The 15682-nt window shown below is 41.1% G+C and overlaps 1 protein-coding gene across 4 annotated transcripts in view; it reads right to left on the bottom strand.

Annotated features, from left to right (window-relative positions):
• The window catches only part of KIAA1549L (KIAA1549 like), a 136270-nt gene that overhangs the window by 65781 nt on the left and 54807 nt on the right, over nucleotides 1-15682 (bottom strand). For 2 of the 4 annotated variants that reach the window (XM_069857500.1, XM_069857501.1), the window contains exons 2-4: nucleotides 5818-6150; nucleotides 2362-2961; nucleotides 872-984 (exon numbers count right to left, since the gene is read on the bottom strand). In XM_069857500.1, the coding sequence (XP_069713601.1) occupies nucleotides 872-984; nucleotides 2362-2961; nucleotides 5818-6150 (1046 nt within the window). Of the gene's footprint in view, nucleotides 1-871; nucleotides 985-2361; nucleotides 2962-5803; nucleotides 6151-15682 lie in introns of all 4 variants that reach the window. The other 2 variants (XM_069857502.1, XM_069857504.1) reach the window with 2 other exon arrangements.

Genomic DNA, 15682 nt, shown 5'->3' with positions numbered 1-15682 from the left:
CCTCCATTGGGAAAAGGCAACCTCTGTCAGATTTACAAGACAGTGGGAGAATAAGCCTGACAGTTTTCATTGCTGCTCCTGAGACTCAGGAATATACAATTCACAAAGTGATTAACATCTTCTAAACTTGCAGCAACAGAGCATCAAGACAAAAGTCAGCACGATGCCCTCTATTTTGAGCAAAATACCAAGCCACTGGGAAGGAAAAAAAGTGAGTATATCTCACACCAGCCTTGGACTCGGCACAAACCCCTGCTTAAGTGCACAGTGACCTGTGTTACAGAGAAGCGCACCCCACTGATCTGTCTAAGCCTGCTCTTACACACAGCAAGGCAGAGGTTTGCACAATTTAGCTGCAGAGCGATGAACACATCTCCCTTGTTTATTTTGAATAAAACGTGCTTTCTTCCTGGTCAGGATTTTCATCCCTGTGAAATTGCACTTGTCAGGTACTGGGTTGTCAAACCAGGGAGTGGACCGACAGCAGTGACACCCCATTTACCAGCCCTGCTCTTGCAATTGATCCAGACTGAGCACAGCAGCACTTGTCTGACTGTGAACTTGAGTCATTTCTGAACTGCAGGGAGAGGAGAAAACTGCTGCCAGTAGCTGTTTCCCAGAACATACCAAAAACAAAGTTGCATTTCTCACTTCTACTTCATCAAATAAAAGGCAAAACCTTTGGAGCAGTCCTCCTATTTTTAGAGCTCAGAGTGGGTGTCACCTGTGCCTGTTTTGTATAGGAAAGCTCAGTGCTCCCCTCCAAGAGGCTTCCTGCATCCAGAGACCCCACTGGAGCTGCAGTCAGACAGGATTCTCTTGGTGGGAGGGCTGTTTCAGTGAGAAATGCAGGCAAGCCAGGCATGCTTACCTGAGCACTGACGTTTTGGTTGAAAGCTTGTCTCAGCACTTGGTTGAGTCCTCTTTTCACGCTCTCCTTGAAAGAATTGCTGATCATCATCCTCCTTGTGTTCAGAAACAGAACTGTGGAACAACGAAAGCCACATGTCATTTTGAGACATTGCCATGCTACAATTAGCTTTTTTTTTAGTTGTTTTCTGTTAGGCAGACATCATGAAAGCAGCTAAGATTTGCAGCAGCCCCAGCGGGAGCAAGGACTGCAGTGGCTCAATAGCATCCCAGAGTTCCCTATTCACCCAATGGCAATAGCCCATTATTTCCAGAGTGAGGTCTAACAAATGCAGTTTCTTTACCAACAACAAAACTTTGCCATACTGCTTTTCTGAGTGAGGTATGACACCACTCAACTGCCCGCAGACAGACATGTGCAGCATTCCCAGGGGACTGAGGTGGTGCTGCACAGGCAGCCTATATAAAGGTGTGCTTCATATCTTCACAGCAGCAGTTAAGGTGTTACTCCACTGCTACAATTATTTTCCATTTAGGAAGTGTCTGCTCGCTTTCTTCATTAACATTATCACTAGCTTTTTTCTTTTGCTCTTATAATTTCCCAAAATAATTTTACTGTTGCACTTAAGAGCTTTCAATCATATACTGTACACAAGCCACATCTATCTTTAGAAATGGTTCTTGTACTCATCATACTACTGATGTAGATATTTAGCAGCTATTAAACACACTGTAGGTCCAAAAGCTTCTTATGTCATTGTCTCCAGTATCATTCATGTCTATCCAAGGTGATAAATCCTTCTATGTAGCTATTCTTTGCTGACGTCTTCAAGACACACACACCTTTTGGTGTTGCGCTGTGCTACCATAAAGAGTCCATATTAAGCCTGGCCAAGTGACCTCTCAACCTCTCTAGTTTGAAGTTAAGTTAAAGAAAAGCTGTCTGAAAAAACAGCGAGAGCTGGAAGTGGTACTATTCAGACAGAAAGCCCTATTCCAGATAGAAAGTGTCATTTTGAAATGTACAACTCTAAATATTAAACATTGTTTTCGAACGATTCTTTGATGAAAGAGTTAGATATTCATATGTAAACAGGGCCAAAGACTGAGGCAGGTTACTGCACTGTCTTCTTCAGTGACACAGACTCCTTGGTGCAAAGCAAAGACCTAAGCATCATGTCATACTGGTTTGTCCCTCCACGTAGGTGATTCCGCTAGATTCCTGCAGCAACTCACTTAATTTCAGAGCACCTGATCTCACTACTTCATTTGACATATTTGTTGTAAAATCCAATCTACAAATAAAGCCAATTCTATCTCTTATCTAGCAATCCTGTTTTTATCTGTCTGGTTTGTCAGTGCAGCAGCCTTGTCCCCAGATTAATCACTAATGCCCCCCCATTCTTTGACATACGTGTATTTCCCACTCGTCACTAGCTGCCCCACACAGACAAGTGAGGTCCCATCAGTAAATACAGCAGCCCCACATACCCGTTTTAACCATAAGGTTCCTGGAGAGCCGGCAATCCAAGGGAGGAGCAGCTGTCATGTTAGCGAAAGCGGCTGCTGCTGTGGTTTCAGGAGGAGCAGAGGTGTTTTCCACTGGAGTAGGGGGAAGCCTAGTTGTTTTCGCTGATGCTGTAATAGACGTCAAAGCTGCTGTAATTGTCAGTGGATACAGGGTTGATGTTTTGGTGATTTCTGAGCTTGGGAATTTCGGGGTGTCAGTTACTGTTGTTTCTATCTGCCTTGGTACATGTGCTGTGGGTGCAAGTGTAAAAGCTGTGACTGTGCTGCTTTTAGGGGTTATGACCATAGCTGTCATGTCCACAGTTGTGCTTCTTGTTGCAAAAGGAAAATCTGTATGTATTTCTACTGAGTTCAGATCCAATGCTGATTTGGTGGCAGTGTGATTTTTTGTTAGTAGTGGCGTGCTTAAAGCCATCACAGATGGCAAAGGTGTGTTTTCAGTGCCTAGAGAAAAGAAGGAAGAAGCTGGCACTGGTGAAGCTGGAGATGATTTTCTTGTTAGTGGTTTTGCTTCTGAAGTTCCTAGTGTAGGTATTGCACCAGAAGATACTCCAGATAACACTGTAATGACAGAATGGGTAAAGTTGGTTGTTGACAACAAAGGAGAAGTTAGTGGAGTTGGTGATGCATGGAGAGAAGTTATGATGACTGACTGCAGAGGACTAGTGGTAGGGGTTTGCAATGGGATGCCTTTGGTAGCTTTTTTAGACATATTACTGGGAACTAAACTATGTCTTGTAGCACTTGTGTCCCACTCCTCCACACTAAATGTAGATGGATTTCTATCAGACATAACCAAATAACCAGAGGACTCTAATTGGTCATCTGCAAATTCTGGTAAGTTTCCAGAACTGATGTTTTCTTCTGTAATAACACTATGCAAGAATGTTGATCTAGAAGGCTTGGTTACAGGAGAGAGGTACTCAGCTGGCAATATGCTGTGGTTTACACTATTTTCATAGCTGTCAGAAAGTCTCAAGTTGTCAGTGAGCTGAAAAGTCAATATTGGTGTTGCACCTAAGTTTTTTGTCAGGAAAGTAATCTTCCCAGTATCCGTTCTCAGAGATTCTGGAGAGTTAGGGAAAGCAACTGTAGTGTTAAGAGGAGGCACATGTAAATGGAGAGGTGCTTCATAGCGTATACTGTCTCCAACAGTAAAGAAATCAGCAACATTTTCAGCCGTGCTTCCATGCTTTTCTTGTAGGGGTTCAGGGACTGTCAAAGTAGTAGTAAGGGATGAATATTGAAAAGGAGATGTTTTCAGTGCAAATGCATCTCCATCGTATTCTGGAAAACTACTCAAAGTCTTTCCAGCAAAGGGTGAATTTGAAACATTTTGGCTAGAGTTTCCATATATAAAGTTTACTGAAAGGGTGGAGGTGACTGACTGCTTATTTGTATTAATTTTCTTTTGTAGATTGGAAAACACTGAGTATGGTGCTTCATATTCAGTTTCCAACACAGAAGTACTTGGAGGAACATCTCTTATTGCCATTTTGACTGAAGGTTTTACCAAAGGAATACTAATGCCAGTTGAAGACAGCAATGCTGTACTGGCCCATGTAGAAGCAGAAGTTGTGATTTCAGGAGAGCTGACAGGATCTAAATTGCTTTCAGAGTCTGCATTCAAAATCCTGGAAGAGCCAGAGCTGTGGCTGTCCATCAATGTTGTCATAGAAACAAGCGATGACAGTGTACCCCATACTGGAGGCACAACAAAGGCAAGTGGCTTCCTATCAGCTGAATGAGAAGTCTGATCAGAAGTAAGCTGATTTAAAGCCCTTGAAGGTGAATATTCTGCATGTGGAGTCACAACAGTGGGTACTCTCATATTTCTGTCTTCATTCGCAGTTACATCTGGACTTTCTCCAGCACCAGGCAGAAGATACGCAGCCTCAAAGATATCGGTAACAGATGTGTTTTTGATAGCAGGTTCAGATTTTGAAAGGTCTGTAGTGGAAGTAATTAACAGTACAGTAGCTAGATCAGGACTAGTCATGGCTGTTTCCAAAACAGTACCTGGTATCTTGGATCCTTTAGGGAGTTTACTGGTTTGGGTATCTGGAGAAACTTTGGAAAGCTGAGATCCATAAGGCAGAACACTATTAACACTAAAGTTCATGGGCATCTTCGCTGTCACTGCTCTTTTGAAAGGCTGTTGAGTTGTTCTTGCCATGGGAAAGCCATCAGGCATAGGGAGAATATGCGCAGAAGCAGCTGGCAGTCGCATGCTATTTGCCTGATAAACTCCATCATTCAGGTCTCCTGCAAAAGTCTGATTTGGAGCCATCATCAAGTGCTGAGAGGAAACAGTAAAAGGGATTTGCAAAGTATTCTCATCAACTGCTGCTGCACCCGGACTGTTTCTGAGTGCTATCCCAGTAAAAGTATCATTTGTCTCAGTTAGCAAGGGAGACCTTGTGTTTACTGAAGAGGAGTGTGTTGCATTTCTAAAGAGAAAATCTGTTTCACTTCTAAATACTTGCCCTGGCGTGAGAGCACGCTTTGCATCTGGGATAAATGATTTTGGCAATGAAAGCAAAGACTTGCTCTCTGTTGAGTGGGAGACTTCAGTCCAGCTCTCGGAAACGGATGACATGAAAGGGGTGCTGGTAGAGCCCATAGTGCGATTAGTCAAAGATTTAGGATTTAGTGCTGTGGAAGGATGAGGATGACTCATTTGGGGTATTAGATGTGGAGTACCCACAGGATAAAAAACTGATGTAGGAACCTCTGCATTATCCTGAGAAAAGGGTGATGACAGAGGAGCAATATAATTATTTTTGTTAGTAAATGCTGCCTTAAATGGCTGAGTGTTTGGTTTTATTTCAGTAGAAGATATGTTATATATACTCTCATTAGGAAACCATGACAGGCTTCTAGAAGTTACTGGCAGGGAAGACTGATATGTTTTTGACACAGGAATATCAGAGTATGCAGACAAAAAAGAGGTCCTTTCTGAAGGAACCCCTTTTCCTGCTGTTTCTGTGAAATACCTTGTTACTGATCCAAAGAGTTTGAAAGGCAAGGTACCTGTAAACAAACTGGGATCATTTCTGTCATTCACTGTACTGGTAGGTATTATAGTGACAGTGCTTAGAGGACTATTTCTGCTTTCACTAACCTGCGAGCTGGCTGAATCTGTGTTGAAGAAACCTTCAGGATCTGCAGACAAAGGCACTTTGATGGGCAGTACAGCTGGTTTAGAAAAGTTAATGGTATGAGGTGACTGAATTACCAGTGAGGAGAATGATGATGATGATGATGGAAGAGCAGCAAGCATGTCTGATCCTGATGTGCTTTCTTTTGAAATGGAGGGTGTTTCTAATGGCATTAGCTGAAATGGCACAACTGTACTCAAATGTGTCACTGACGGTCTAGTGGACAATGTGGCAAACATATCAAGTTGAGGCAAACCTGATACAGCAGCTGTTTCATCTGCATCTTGAGATGATGATCTCAGAGGAGACTCAGCAGAAACTTCAGCAGGTTCCTGGGATGCGCTATTTCCACTACCTTGATAAAGGCTGGGCAACAGATGTGTTTGATCCAAAGTCCTGGTACGCGTGCCAGTCAATGTTGTTTTTATCATCTGAAGCAAGTTTGCATTCTCCAAAGTCTGTCCCATAGAAATATCAGCTATTGAGGAAGTCTTAGCTTCTGTGGAAGGCCGTGTTGGTGATAGTATAGATCTCCAGTTAGGAAAAGATCCTGTGGAAGGAGCAACATTGATACGCTGTTGTCCAATACCTGTATAATAATAAGTAAAATCATAGAATGGTTTGGGTTGGAAGGGACATTAAAGATCACCCAGTTGCAAACCCCTGCCATAGGCAGGGACACCTCCCACCAGACCAGGCTGCCCAAAGCCCCATCCAACCTAGCCTTGAACAATTCCAGGGAGTTCCCTGGGTAACATGAACCAGGGTTTCACCACCCTCATCATGGAGAATTTCTTCCTCATGTCTAATCTAAATCTTTCCCCTTCCAATTTAAAGCCATTCCCCTTCGTTCTATCACTACATGCCCTTGTAAAAAGCCCCTCTCCAGCTTTCCTGTAAGCCCCCTTCAGGAACTGGAAGACTGCTTCGAGATGTCCCCAGAGCCTTCACTTCTCCTGGCTGAACAACCGCAACTGTCTCGCAGTCTGTCCTTGTAGCAGAGGGGCTCTCCAGCCCTCTGATCATCTTTGTAGCTCTCCTCCGGACCCATTCCAACAGTCCCATACCCTTTTTACATTGGGGATTCCAGAAATGGATGCAATACACCAGGTAAGGTCTCACAAGTACTGAGGGGGAGAATCACCTCCCTCAAACTGCTGGCCGTACTTCTTTTGATGCAGCCCAGGATACAGTTGGCCTTCTGTGCCGCAAGAACACATGGCTCGTTCATGTTGAGCTTCTCATCAATCAGTACCACCAAGTCCTTCTCTGCAGGGCTGCTCTCAATCACATCATCCCCTATCTTGTATTGAAACTGCAGATACCCCCCACCCAGGTGTAGGACCTTGTGCTTGGCCTTGTTGAACCTCATGAGGTTCACACAGGCCCACTTCTCCAGCTTGTCCGGGATCCTCTGGATGACATCCCATCCTCCTGGTGTGACAACTGCACCATTCAGCTTGATATCACCTGCAAACTTGCAGAGGGTGCACTTGACCTCGCTGTCTATATCATTGATGAAAATATTAAACAGCACTGGTCTCAGTACTGACCAAAAATGAATATATTCTTCCCTAAAGGGAAGAGAAGTTGTTGCTTTGTTGCAAAAAAATCACAACACAAAATGCATTAAATTCAGTAATATTAGCGAACTTTCATTTTGTATTCAAAGGGCATAAAATTTCAGAGAAAGATAATACCCACACACGGTTTTACCAGAGAATGCAATAAGCATAAAAAGCCCAAACTCTCAAATACTATGTGAAATCTTACTAAAAGAAGAAAGGTAACAAATGATCAGTAGTGATTAACAAGTTAACAGTAACAGCTTTAAAGGCACTGCATCTGATCATTACTACAAGAGAATAAATGAAGTAATTAATAAAGAAACATCATGAATTGCCTTGTTATCATCATCAGATCCGCAGTCGCTAGGGAGCCCTTAGTTGCAGCAAGGATTTTTGAGTGCCTTCCCCAGACCACTGGGAGGTCCTACACGGTGCCTCCATCCATAGGTGAGGACTCCAAAGTCACTGCAAGAGGGTCCAGCTTTTATATTGTTAAGTGAAAAATTTAGATCATTCTAAAAAGGCAGAATCTCTGATCTCAGCTGCCCCATTTGCACTCCCTCCTGGAGCCTGGCCATAGCCCAAGAAGTGATATCAAAGGAAACTGCCGGATATCTCTTATCTTTGAACTAAGGGGACTGTTGAGATGCATCATTCCTCCATAATTCTCTTTTCACACACCCGCTTACACTGACTGGACAAGCCAAGGTGTTGGTGGCCAATCAGAATGGTGATGACACACCATCCATAAGCACAAGGACTGCCACCCATCTCCACAACATTCTCGTTCCCTTACAGTGCACACTAAAGAAAACGCAACTAAGGTGGCACAGCCCAATTCTACTGATAATGAGGCTACGATGCATTTTCTGACATGCTATGCATTACAAAAATAGTACAGCACAATTTTACTGATTACAACAATGCAAGAATTTACAATTAAACAGTACACATAGCAACGCAATACAAACCATCCATGGGTAACCTATTTTGTTTTAGGCCTGTTGATCAGGCTCTGTCACTTCACACACACTCACACAAAAACAGCGAAAGGCACAATGTGATAGATTATAAAGCTCTCAAGTAATTTCATCTGACAGAGGAATAAGGAAAGCTTCCTAGACCACATTATTTCAAAATACTACTTTTAACTAGGATGGTTTAACATATTAAAGACACTTAAAGCTTGGGACAATTCTTGAGGTTATTATCAGTCACCCTGTGTCAAAACATTATTTTAGAAGATGTGTTTTGAAGCAGTGTAGAAAGGAAATGGATTTTGACAACCAAGCTTCACTGACTTGGCATGCAGTCTGACATGGGAATAGAGTCAGTATTGGCTGGGTTCCTGCAGGATGCATCTGGAGGTGCTCATCTTGCCAGTTCTAATAATACATGCAATTATAGACACAAAAGGAAGAAAATAAAACAGGGACGAACATAAGAAAAGGGGGGTAAGATGCAAAATGAATTAGGAAATTAAACTCCTTTTTTGACATGTGCAAATGTACAATGCATCATTAAAAACACCAGCTTACTCTACTTTCAACACCATAATGTTCCTAGGCTTTGTTTTCTTAAAATGATTACAGTCATTCTAAAATTGCAGCATGGGAAATCTCACATTGTTCCCAATTTAAACATTAAGATTCACTCAAGAGTAAAATTTAAGGGGTTCACATCCTGCCAAAATAATTGATCAAAACTCAGTACTGGCACTTGCTACCACATCAAGCCCTGCCCCTAGCAAAGCTAAATAAACAGAGGCACAACACAGAGCCACTCCCTGCCCTCCAACTCCAGCACATCTGGATCAGACACATAAGATGGAATCTCCTCCACACTCAGGATGGCATGGAAGAGCGTGCTGTGCCAGATCATGGGATACTCTGTTGTAAACCAGGCTGGACATTAATTCCAGCCACTAACAAACCTTAGTGTCAACACAGCCAATAGCATCAAAGGGGACCAGCAAGAACAAACAGGAGCCAGCAGTGGAACACCATGCAGCGCAAGAGAGGAAAATGGGTCACGCTGCACCGATTTAAAGCAGAGTTTCTTTCTTGTGGTGTCTTTGTGCTATACCACCCATCACCCATATGTGCAGGCCAAAGTAGATGGAATAGCTCCTGTTTGCATTCAACAGGAACATGCTGGAATTACGTTCAGCACGGTGTTTCAACTGTATAAACAAAAACAACATGCAAAAATACCCCAAACAAATTGCAGTGCTTCCATTTTATCTTTTTATTTAACAGTTTTATTAAGCCGTGGTGAATAATGGCCATTATTAGCTTTCCTCCAGTGAAATGCAAGAATGAATACAAAACCCAGAAACAAGGTGCTTGAGGGGACTAGTTCTAAGATGAGTAACAGAACAGAGCTCTGCCCTTCTAGCAACTAAAAAAGTCCCTAGACCTTTCATTTAACATGCGCTAGCACCAGCATTTTTGAGAAATGCAAAGGTAGGCAGGTACAGGGCTACCTACAGCAAGAAGAGATAAGCAGGCTGAAGGGAAACTCAATCAGCCTTTATGAAACTGCATTAGAGGATCAGCAGGCTGGACAGGAACCTGACCCACAAGGAGAAGTTTGCAGCACAAAAATTATGCTTTTGTATTTGCACCATGGTTGCTGATGTGTCATTGGAGTACCTGAGATATAAATGCCTGGTTTGGCCTTATTTCTAGTATTCTACATAATCTACCGTGTGTTGGGAGGCACAACATGATTTAGACTGTGTTTTGGTGGCTTTTGCTTCCTTGGTACAGTCAGGCAGCTTTTTAACAGAAGGTAGGAAAGAAGGCAACATGTATTTTGCTCAGCTAGAATGGATTCAAACATACGCTTGAAATTAAGACCTAGATGATGCACTTTGCCAAAAAAAAGGCCTTAGGCAACCAGCAGCTTAAACTTTTGTGAGGTCAGCTCAGCTGATGAAGTCATCGTTACCTGAGCAGTTACATCTCAAACTATCTTGTTACCTCTGAATTGACAGGTCATAATGAAAAGCGAATACAAAGCCTGCACGTGGGATTTCATCTAGCACCCAGCAAACAAGTCCTAAAGGCTAACTTAGGAAATCAATGTTTTCTTGCTTTCTAAAATAGCAAAATGTGCCAACATCAATTCACACACAGGCTGCACCAATCTTCATATATTTCTTCACACTTTGGTTTAATGAGAATGATTACTAGCAGGGAGACAATAAAAACCTGAAAAAAAATGTTGATGTTACCACATTTTGACTGCAAGTAAAGGAAAGTTCAAATAATGCAAAGAAGATAAAAGACTGAATAAAAATTGTCCTCTAACCGCAGCTTGATTCTAGTCCTTCAGTTCTTGTTCCTTCCATTCCATACCCACTGGCACCTTTTCTTGTTTATTTCCATTAATGAAGTAAAACTCTTGAGTAACTGAAGTATAAAAAACATTTAATATTTTGCAAATAAAATGCTGGCATTCTACTGCTACAAATTTTATTTAATTCTGACTTTATGGAAAGATACTGACTATCAGTATCAATTTCAAACTTCTGCCAAAACTTCAGCATCCTGGTAGTGACTGGACGCAGCAAGCAAAAAGCAAAATTATCTTCTCAATATATCAAGCTTGAACTGAAGTACATACTCTTCTTGATAACTAGTAGGATAATATCAACAACTACAAATCCTTTTTGTACAGTAGTGTACAAACTCCGACTGTATCATGGGAAAATATTTCTATATCAACACTTGAAAAGACTTGATGAAAGGAGAAGACAAACAATTCAAACCAATATGAAAGTCACAATGAGAACTATATCCCACGTGCACTGTGCACCAAGCAACTGCTCATACGTACCAGTAGCTGTTTCTCATATTTTAGGATTACCTGCCATTCTTTAATACTTCATGTTATTGACTAACCATCACCTCCAACAAGCCTAAAAGCCATTTATCAGTAAACTCATCACAACAACCATCATTGATTTGCAGTAATGAGAAACATCTCCAATATGCCACAGCTGGAAGTTAAAAACTGAATGAGTTTAGAGAAAGTCACAGGTTTATCATTTCCAAGCCCTTCTGTGCACACCTAAAGAGTAACAGGGACCAAACAAGAGCAGAGGGGACAAAGAGGAAGACCAGCATCTCCCTCTACCTCTCCTTTACTAAAGGAAAAGGGATAGCAGGGGGGAGCACAGTTGAGAACTTTATCGTATGACTGACCAAGACACCTTCCCATCATGTATCAGGTATATATCTTTTCCATAACCTTCAGCATATTGAAGGCAGGATTCCGATTTTCAAATTAATTTGCTTTAATTATTAATTTCTGAGACAAAAAAATTATTAAAAATTATTCACAATTCCTATTAAGTATTGTAAAGGATGAAGTCTGTATAATACCTACATAAGAATAACTATAACTATCCAAAGCACAGCAGAAATCCAAACATTAAATTATATAAGCAATCTGCATTTTATACCAGCCTGAAATAAGTTAGCCCTAAGGTAAACCAATTCTAAAGATAGCTTACAAAAAAAAAAGCCAAGACCTTCCTCACCCACAGCTACCCATCCAAACAAATAAAAATTGTGAGAAACACAATTACTTGCAAACATTGATAAAAATACCAGTCTGCTTACAAGACAAGTACTGTGAGAAAAACCATTTGCTACTTTTACACCAGTAAATGGATAGCACTATCCTAGGGCTGCATCATCTCTTCAAAACAGTGCTACTATTACATCAAAAAATGCTTTTTTGTTCTCCCTTCTCACAAGTATAAAGTTTCCTGCTTATTATTGTTTTACCATGAAAAGCTGTGTGATCAAAAGGTGAGGATGTGACTGTTATGGGAAATAACAGGGAAATACATAGAAGAATACTCTGCTGCACCAGTGGAAAAAGACACCACCCTACCCAAAGGGTCATACAATTTATTTCTGCTGCTGAAGACTATTAAGCATACACAGTACGATATTAGTTTCAACGTGCATGTTATCTCAGCCACTTCAGAGTTTCCTAAAATGTTTGGGTGGGTTTTTTTTATTCCTCAAGAGTTTACAATTGGAAAAACAGCACAAGGAATGGAGATTTCATGGGTCAAATGAAATGAAATAGGCTGCAAATAAGACACAAATACTCAATAAAGCATTTATAAGAATTGCTATAGTAGCATATCAAATTTTACTGCTACTTACTGTGCAGAATGTTAGAACTTAATTATGCCTTTGTAATATCTGTTATTCCAGCCTCAGATTGATGAAATTATTACATCACAACCTATAAATCCTATACCTCTCACCTTTGGCACCATTCTACAAAGACACTTTTGCATAACATAACCTGTAAGTGATTTCCAGCCGTGTCAATAAGCCTACTTATTCATACATGTCCTGCACCTCAGCTCACACACCCTGGTTCTGTGATCAGTGTGGTTTGGATTAACCCCAAGAGGAACCTTCCCAGAGGGATCACCAGGCTCAGTCAGGTAATCAGAGGGAATCACTAAAAACAAACACTGCCCATCCTCAAAAAAAAACCCTCTTCTTTATGATCTCATAAAACAACTTTTTTTTTTTTTTTTTTTTTTACCTGGAAAAGTATTTTGCCCCCTAACTATCAAAATTTGTTGAAACAAAACAAAATCATCTTTAGGAACATTTGTGGACCTTTCCCTCTCTCACAGACAGATTTGCCTTTGGGTACCAAAGGAAATTCATCAGCAGCAAAGCTTTGCATTGAAGGCAATCTTTTAGCTATGAAATGAAAATAGAGGGCCGCAATGAAAACATGCTTCTCTCCTCCTTTCAGCATGTCCTGTCTTCATTTTTTACCAAGCCCAGATGCAAACTGACTGAGATTCAGGACAGCAGAGCAGACCCTGCAAATTCTTCATGGTTGTCATCAATATTGCTTCAGGAATTGACAGACTGGTGTGACTTGCACCAAGTGCCAGCCTTGCCTGGGGGTGAAATGTGTCTCCTTCCCTGCAAAGACAGCTCTGCCCGGATGCTTTAATTGCATCCAGCAAGCAGGGATGGAGGGGAAGAGCCATATAAGAGACAATAGACTAGCCAGGGTAAAATAACACACACTACTTGTCAAGGAAACAATTCTACCACCAACAATTCCAGCTGCACGTTGTATTCACAGAGCAGATGTTCAGCCAGACCATTAGGAAATGCAGGAAAGTGTGGCAGAGGAGGATTTCATCTCTGTGCAACACTGCAGGATAATTGCACAGAATCATATAGAAACCTGAATGTGCTATGGGGGCTCTTGTCCTTGCTCCTACTGAATGGACCTGTTACCACTTCTGCTCGAGTTTATCAGATTTATTTGCATAATTTAAATGAATGAATTACACATGTATTTAATTTTTAATTAATGTTTATTGAATAGTCAGCAAGACTTTTAGGATCGATGCTTTTGTAAGCCTGACAGCCTGCATTAGCACACTATTTATTTATTTGTAAACATACATTCATATAAGCTTTTGTAGAGGAATTGTGTTTATTCAGAGTAGTTTATATAGGCACTGCTAGAATCAGCATAAATGCTTTAATGAACAACGTAGCAACAAATTCAAGGTCACTTGGGAAAATGTGATACCAAAGCTGACAGTTTTCATGATTTTACCTCGAGTCTTACAATATTTGAGGGGCTTTTTTATGGAGAGGGAGGGGGACCAAACAAACAAAAACATTCCTTAAGCAAAACAGACTGTATTAGTATTTCATCTTTCAATCTTTACATGAAAACTCTGAATTCTTGTGGTCATGGGATAAAAGGTAACAGAAGCATTTTAAAATTTCATTATTTTCAAGAAAATCATATTTTTAGCAGACTGGTGTTTTCATTTTTTAATTTTTTACAAAAAAATAAAAAAAACAAAACCAAACAGCTCAGAGCTAGGACAGACTCTAAGGGTTATATGAGATCCTGAGTGAGCATAAGGAAGGGTTTTAGGACCAAACTCTGATATTAAGTCTGCTTAAGACTCTTAGGGAGTTAGGTAGCAAAGTACGGGAAATGTGGACTCAGCTTAGTTTTTCCACTAGCAGGTACAAGTCAGCAATAGTACAGCTTTCTTACTAAATGCAAGAAAAAGATTTTCTTCACTAAAAGCTACTCCTTTAATAAGGCTTTCAGAGTTTTAATTCTCCCTGCAAAATCAATACAAGAGGAGACTGAAGAGAATCCCTGCTAAAAGCCACGTAGATTAATCTACAAAAAAAAAAAAATTGTTTCCAGAACTTTTTAAAAGGACCTATAGTTCTTTGAAAAGGTTGAACTGTGCACCAAATTACATAATATGATATATTTTGACATGTTGGTTGGGTAATTGTGAATGTTCCCTCGAGCCAAAAAAGCTTTCTGCTCACCAAACCACAAACATCTTCAAGGGAATCTTTTTTGCATGTAACATTTGAGGCCATAACCCATGAGTAGAGGGGACCCTCTGGACTATGCTCTGCCAGTGTTAAGACAGCAACTGCAGCAGTGGCAGCTTCTTCCACCCTGCTCGAAACCCCAACTCCTCGGCTGGCAGGGAGACATTCACATCGGGTCTTTAGCAGAAGTCTAAGCTAGGACACCAAAACACCAGCGTGCAGATGTGTATTCCACCTGTGCTACAGGTATGAGTATCTCCAGCAGAGAGATGGTAACACGCAGAGTGGCACCATGAGCATCTTTAACCATTGCTACTGTCAATTTAGTGCATGAATATTACTGCTCTGGGTGCTGCTCATTTTACAGACAAGCAAGCCTAGGAGCAGAGAGCAGTTGGATTACTGCACATTATACACTGAAACAGTTTCAGAGAAGAAAGTGAAATCCAAGAATTACTGATTATCACAGCATTAGCCCTACCTGATACATATATGTACTAGAAGCATCAACTGTGAAAGGGTACATTATGTGGCTGTAGTTAAGTAGCGTGCAACCCAAATGCCTCACACTGTGTCCAGACAACACTAAAATGTCTTATTTTCTACTTATTTCATCCATTTCAGAGCTTCAAACTTAGTTACTAGACGCAACACACACGCAAGCACCAAAAGCTGAGGGAGGACAAGCTCTCTGTGTTTACCAGAGACTATTTCAGGCACCCCCATGCTTGACCCAGAGGACGTGGAGGCAAACCTTAACTTTGGAAGTTAATGCTCTCTAGGGAGAGATATGGTCCCAGAGGTGCCACGTGTACAAGATCAGTACAAGGACAGATGTTCCCACAATATCTTCTGCTGCTCTCTCGCTCTTTCTGCTGCCTGTGGCCTCTGACTGTAATGAGGGATAAAGAGGTAAAGACCACGAAGGAAATGTAGGTCATGCAGAGAAGCATCCTGCTTTCTCTGTCTGCACAGCATGGAGCACCGTTCCACTGATAATGTTTTCAAAGTACAAAAGTCACTGCTCGTAAAGAAAAAAAAAAAAAAAACCACTTAAAAATAGCATACTTTTTATTAAAAAAGTGCTACAAAATAATAATCCAGTCTAAAGTCTTCAAGATTTGCACCAAATAACCACTGTATATTCAATGCAATTTCTGAATCAAAA

This window comes from Phaenicophaeus curvirostris, chromosome 5, assembly GCF_032191515.1.
Source record: "Phaenicophaeus curvirostris isolate KB17595 chromosome 5, BPBGC_Pcur_1.0, whole genome shotgun sequence".
In the NCBI taxonomy this organism is placed as follows: Eukaryota; Metazoa; Chordata; class Aves; order Cuculiformes; family Cuculidae; genus Phaenicophaeus; species Phaenicophaeus curvirostris.
Note: the sequence above shows the minus strand (reverse complement) of the source record. Positions and strands in the feature narration are given on the sequence as shown.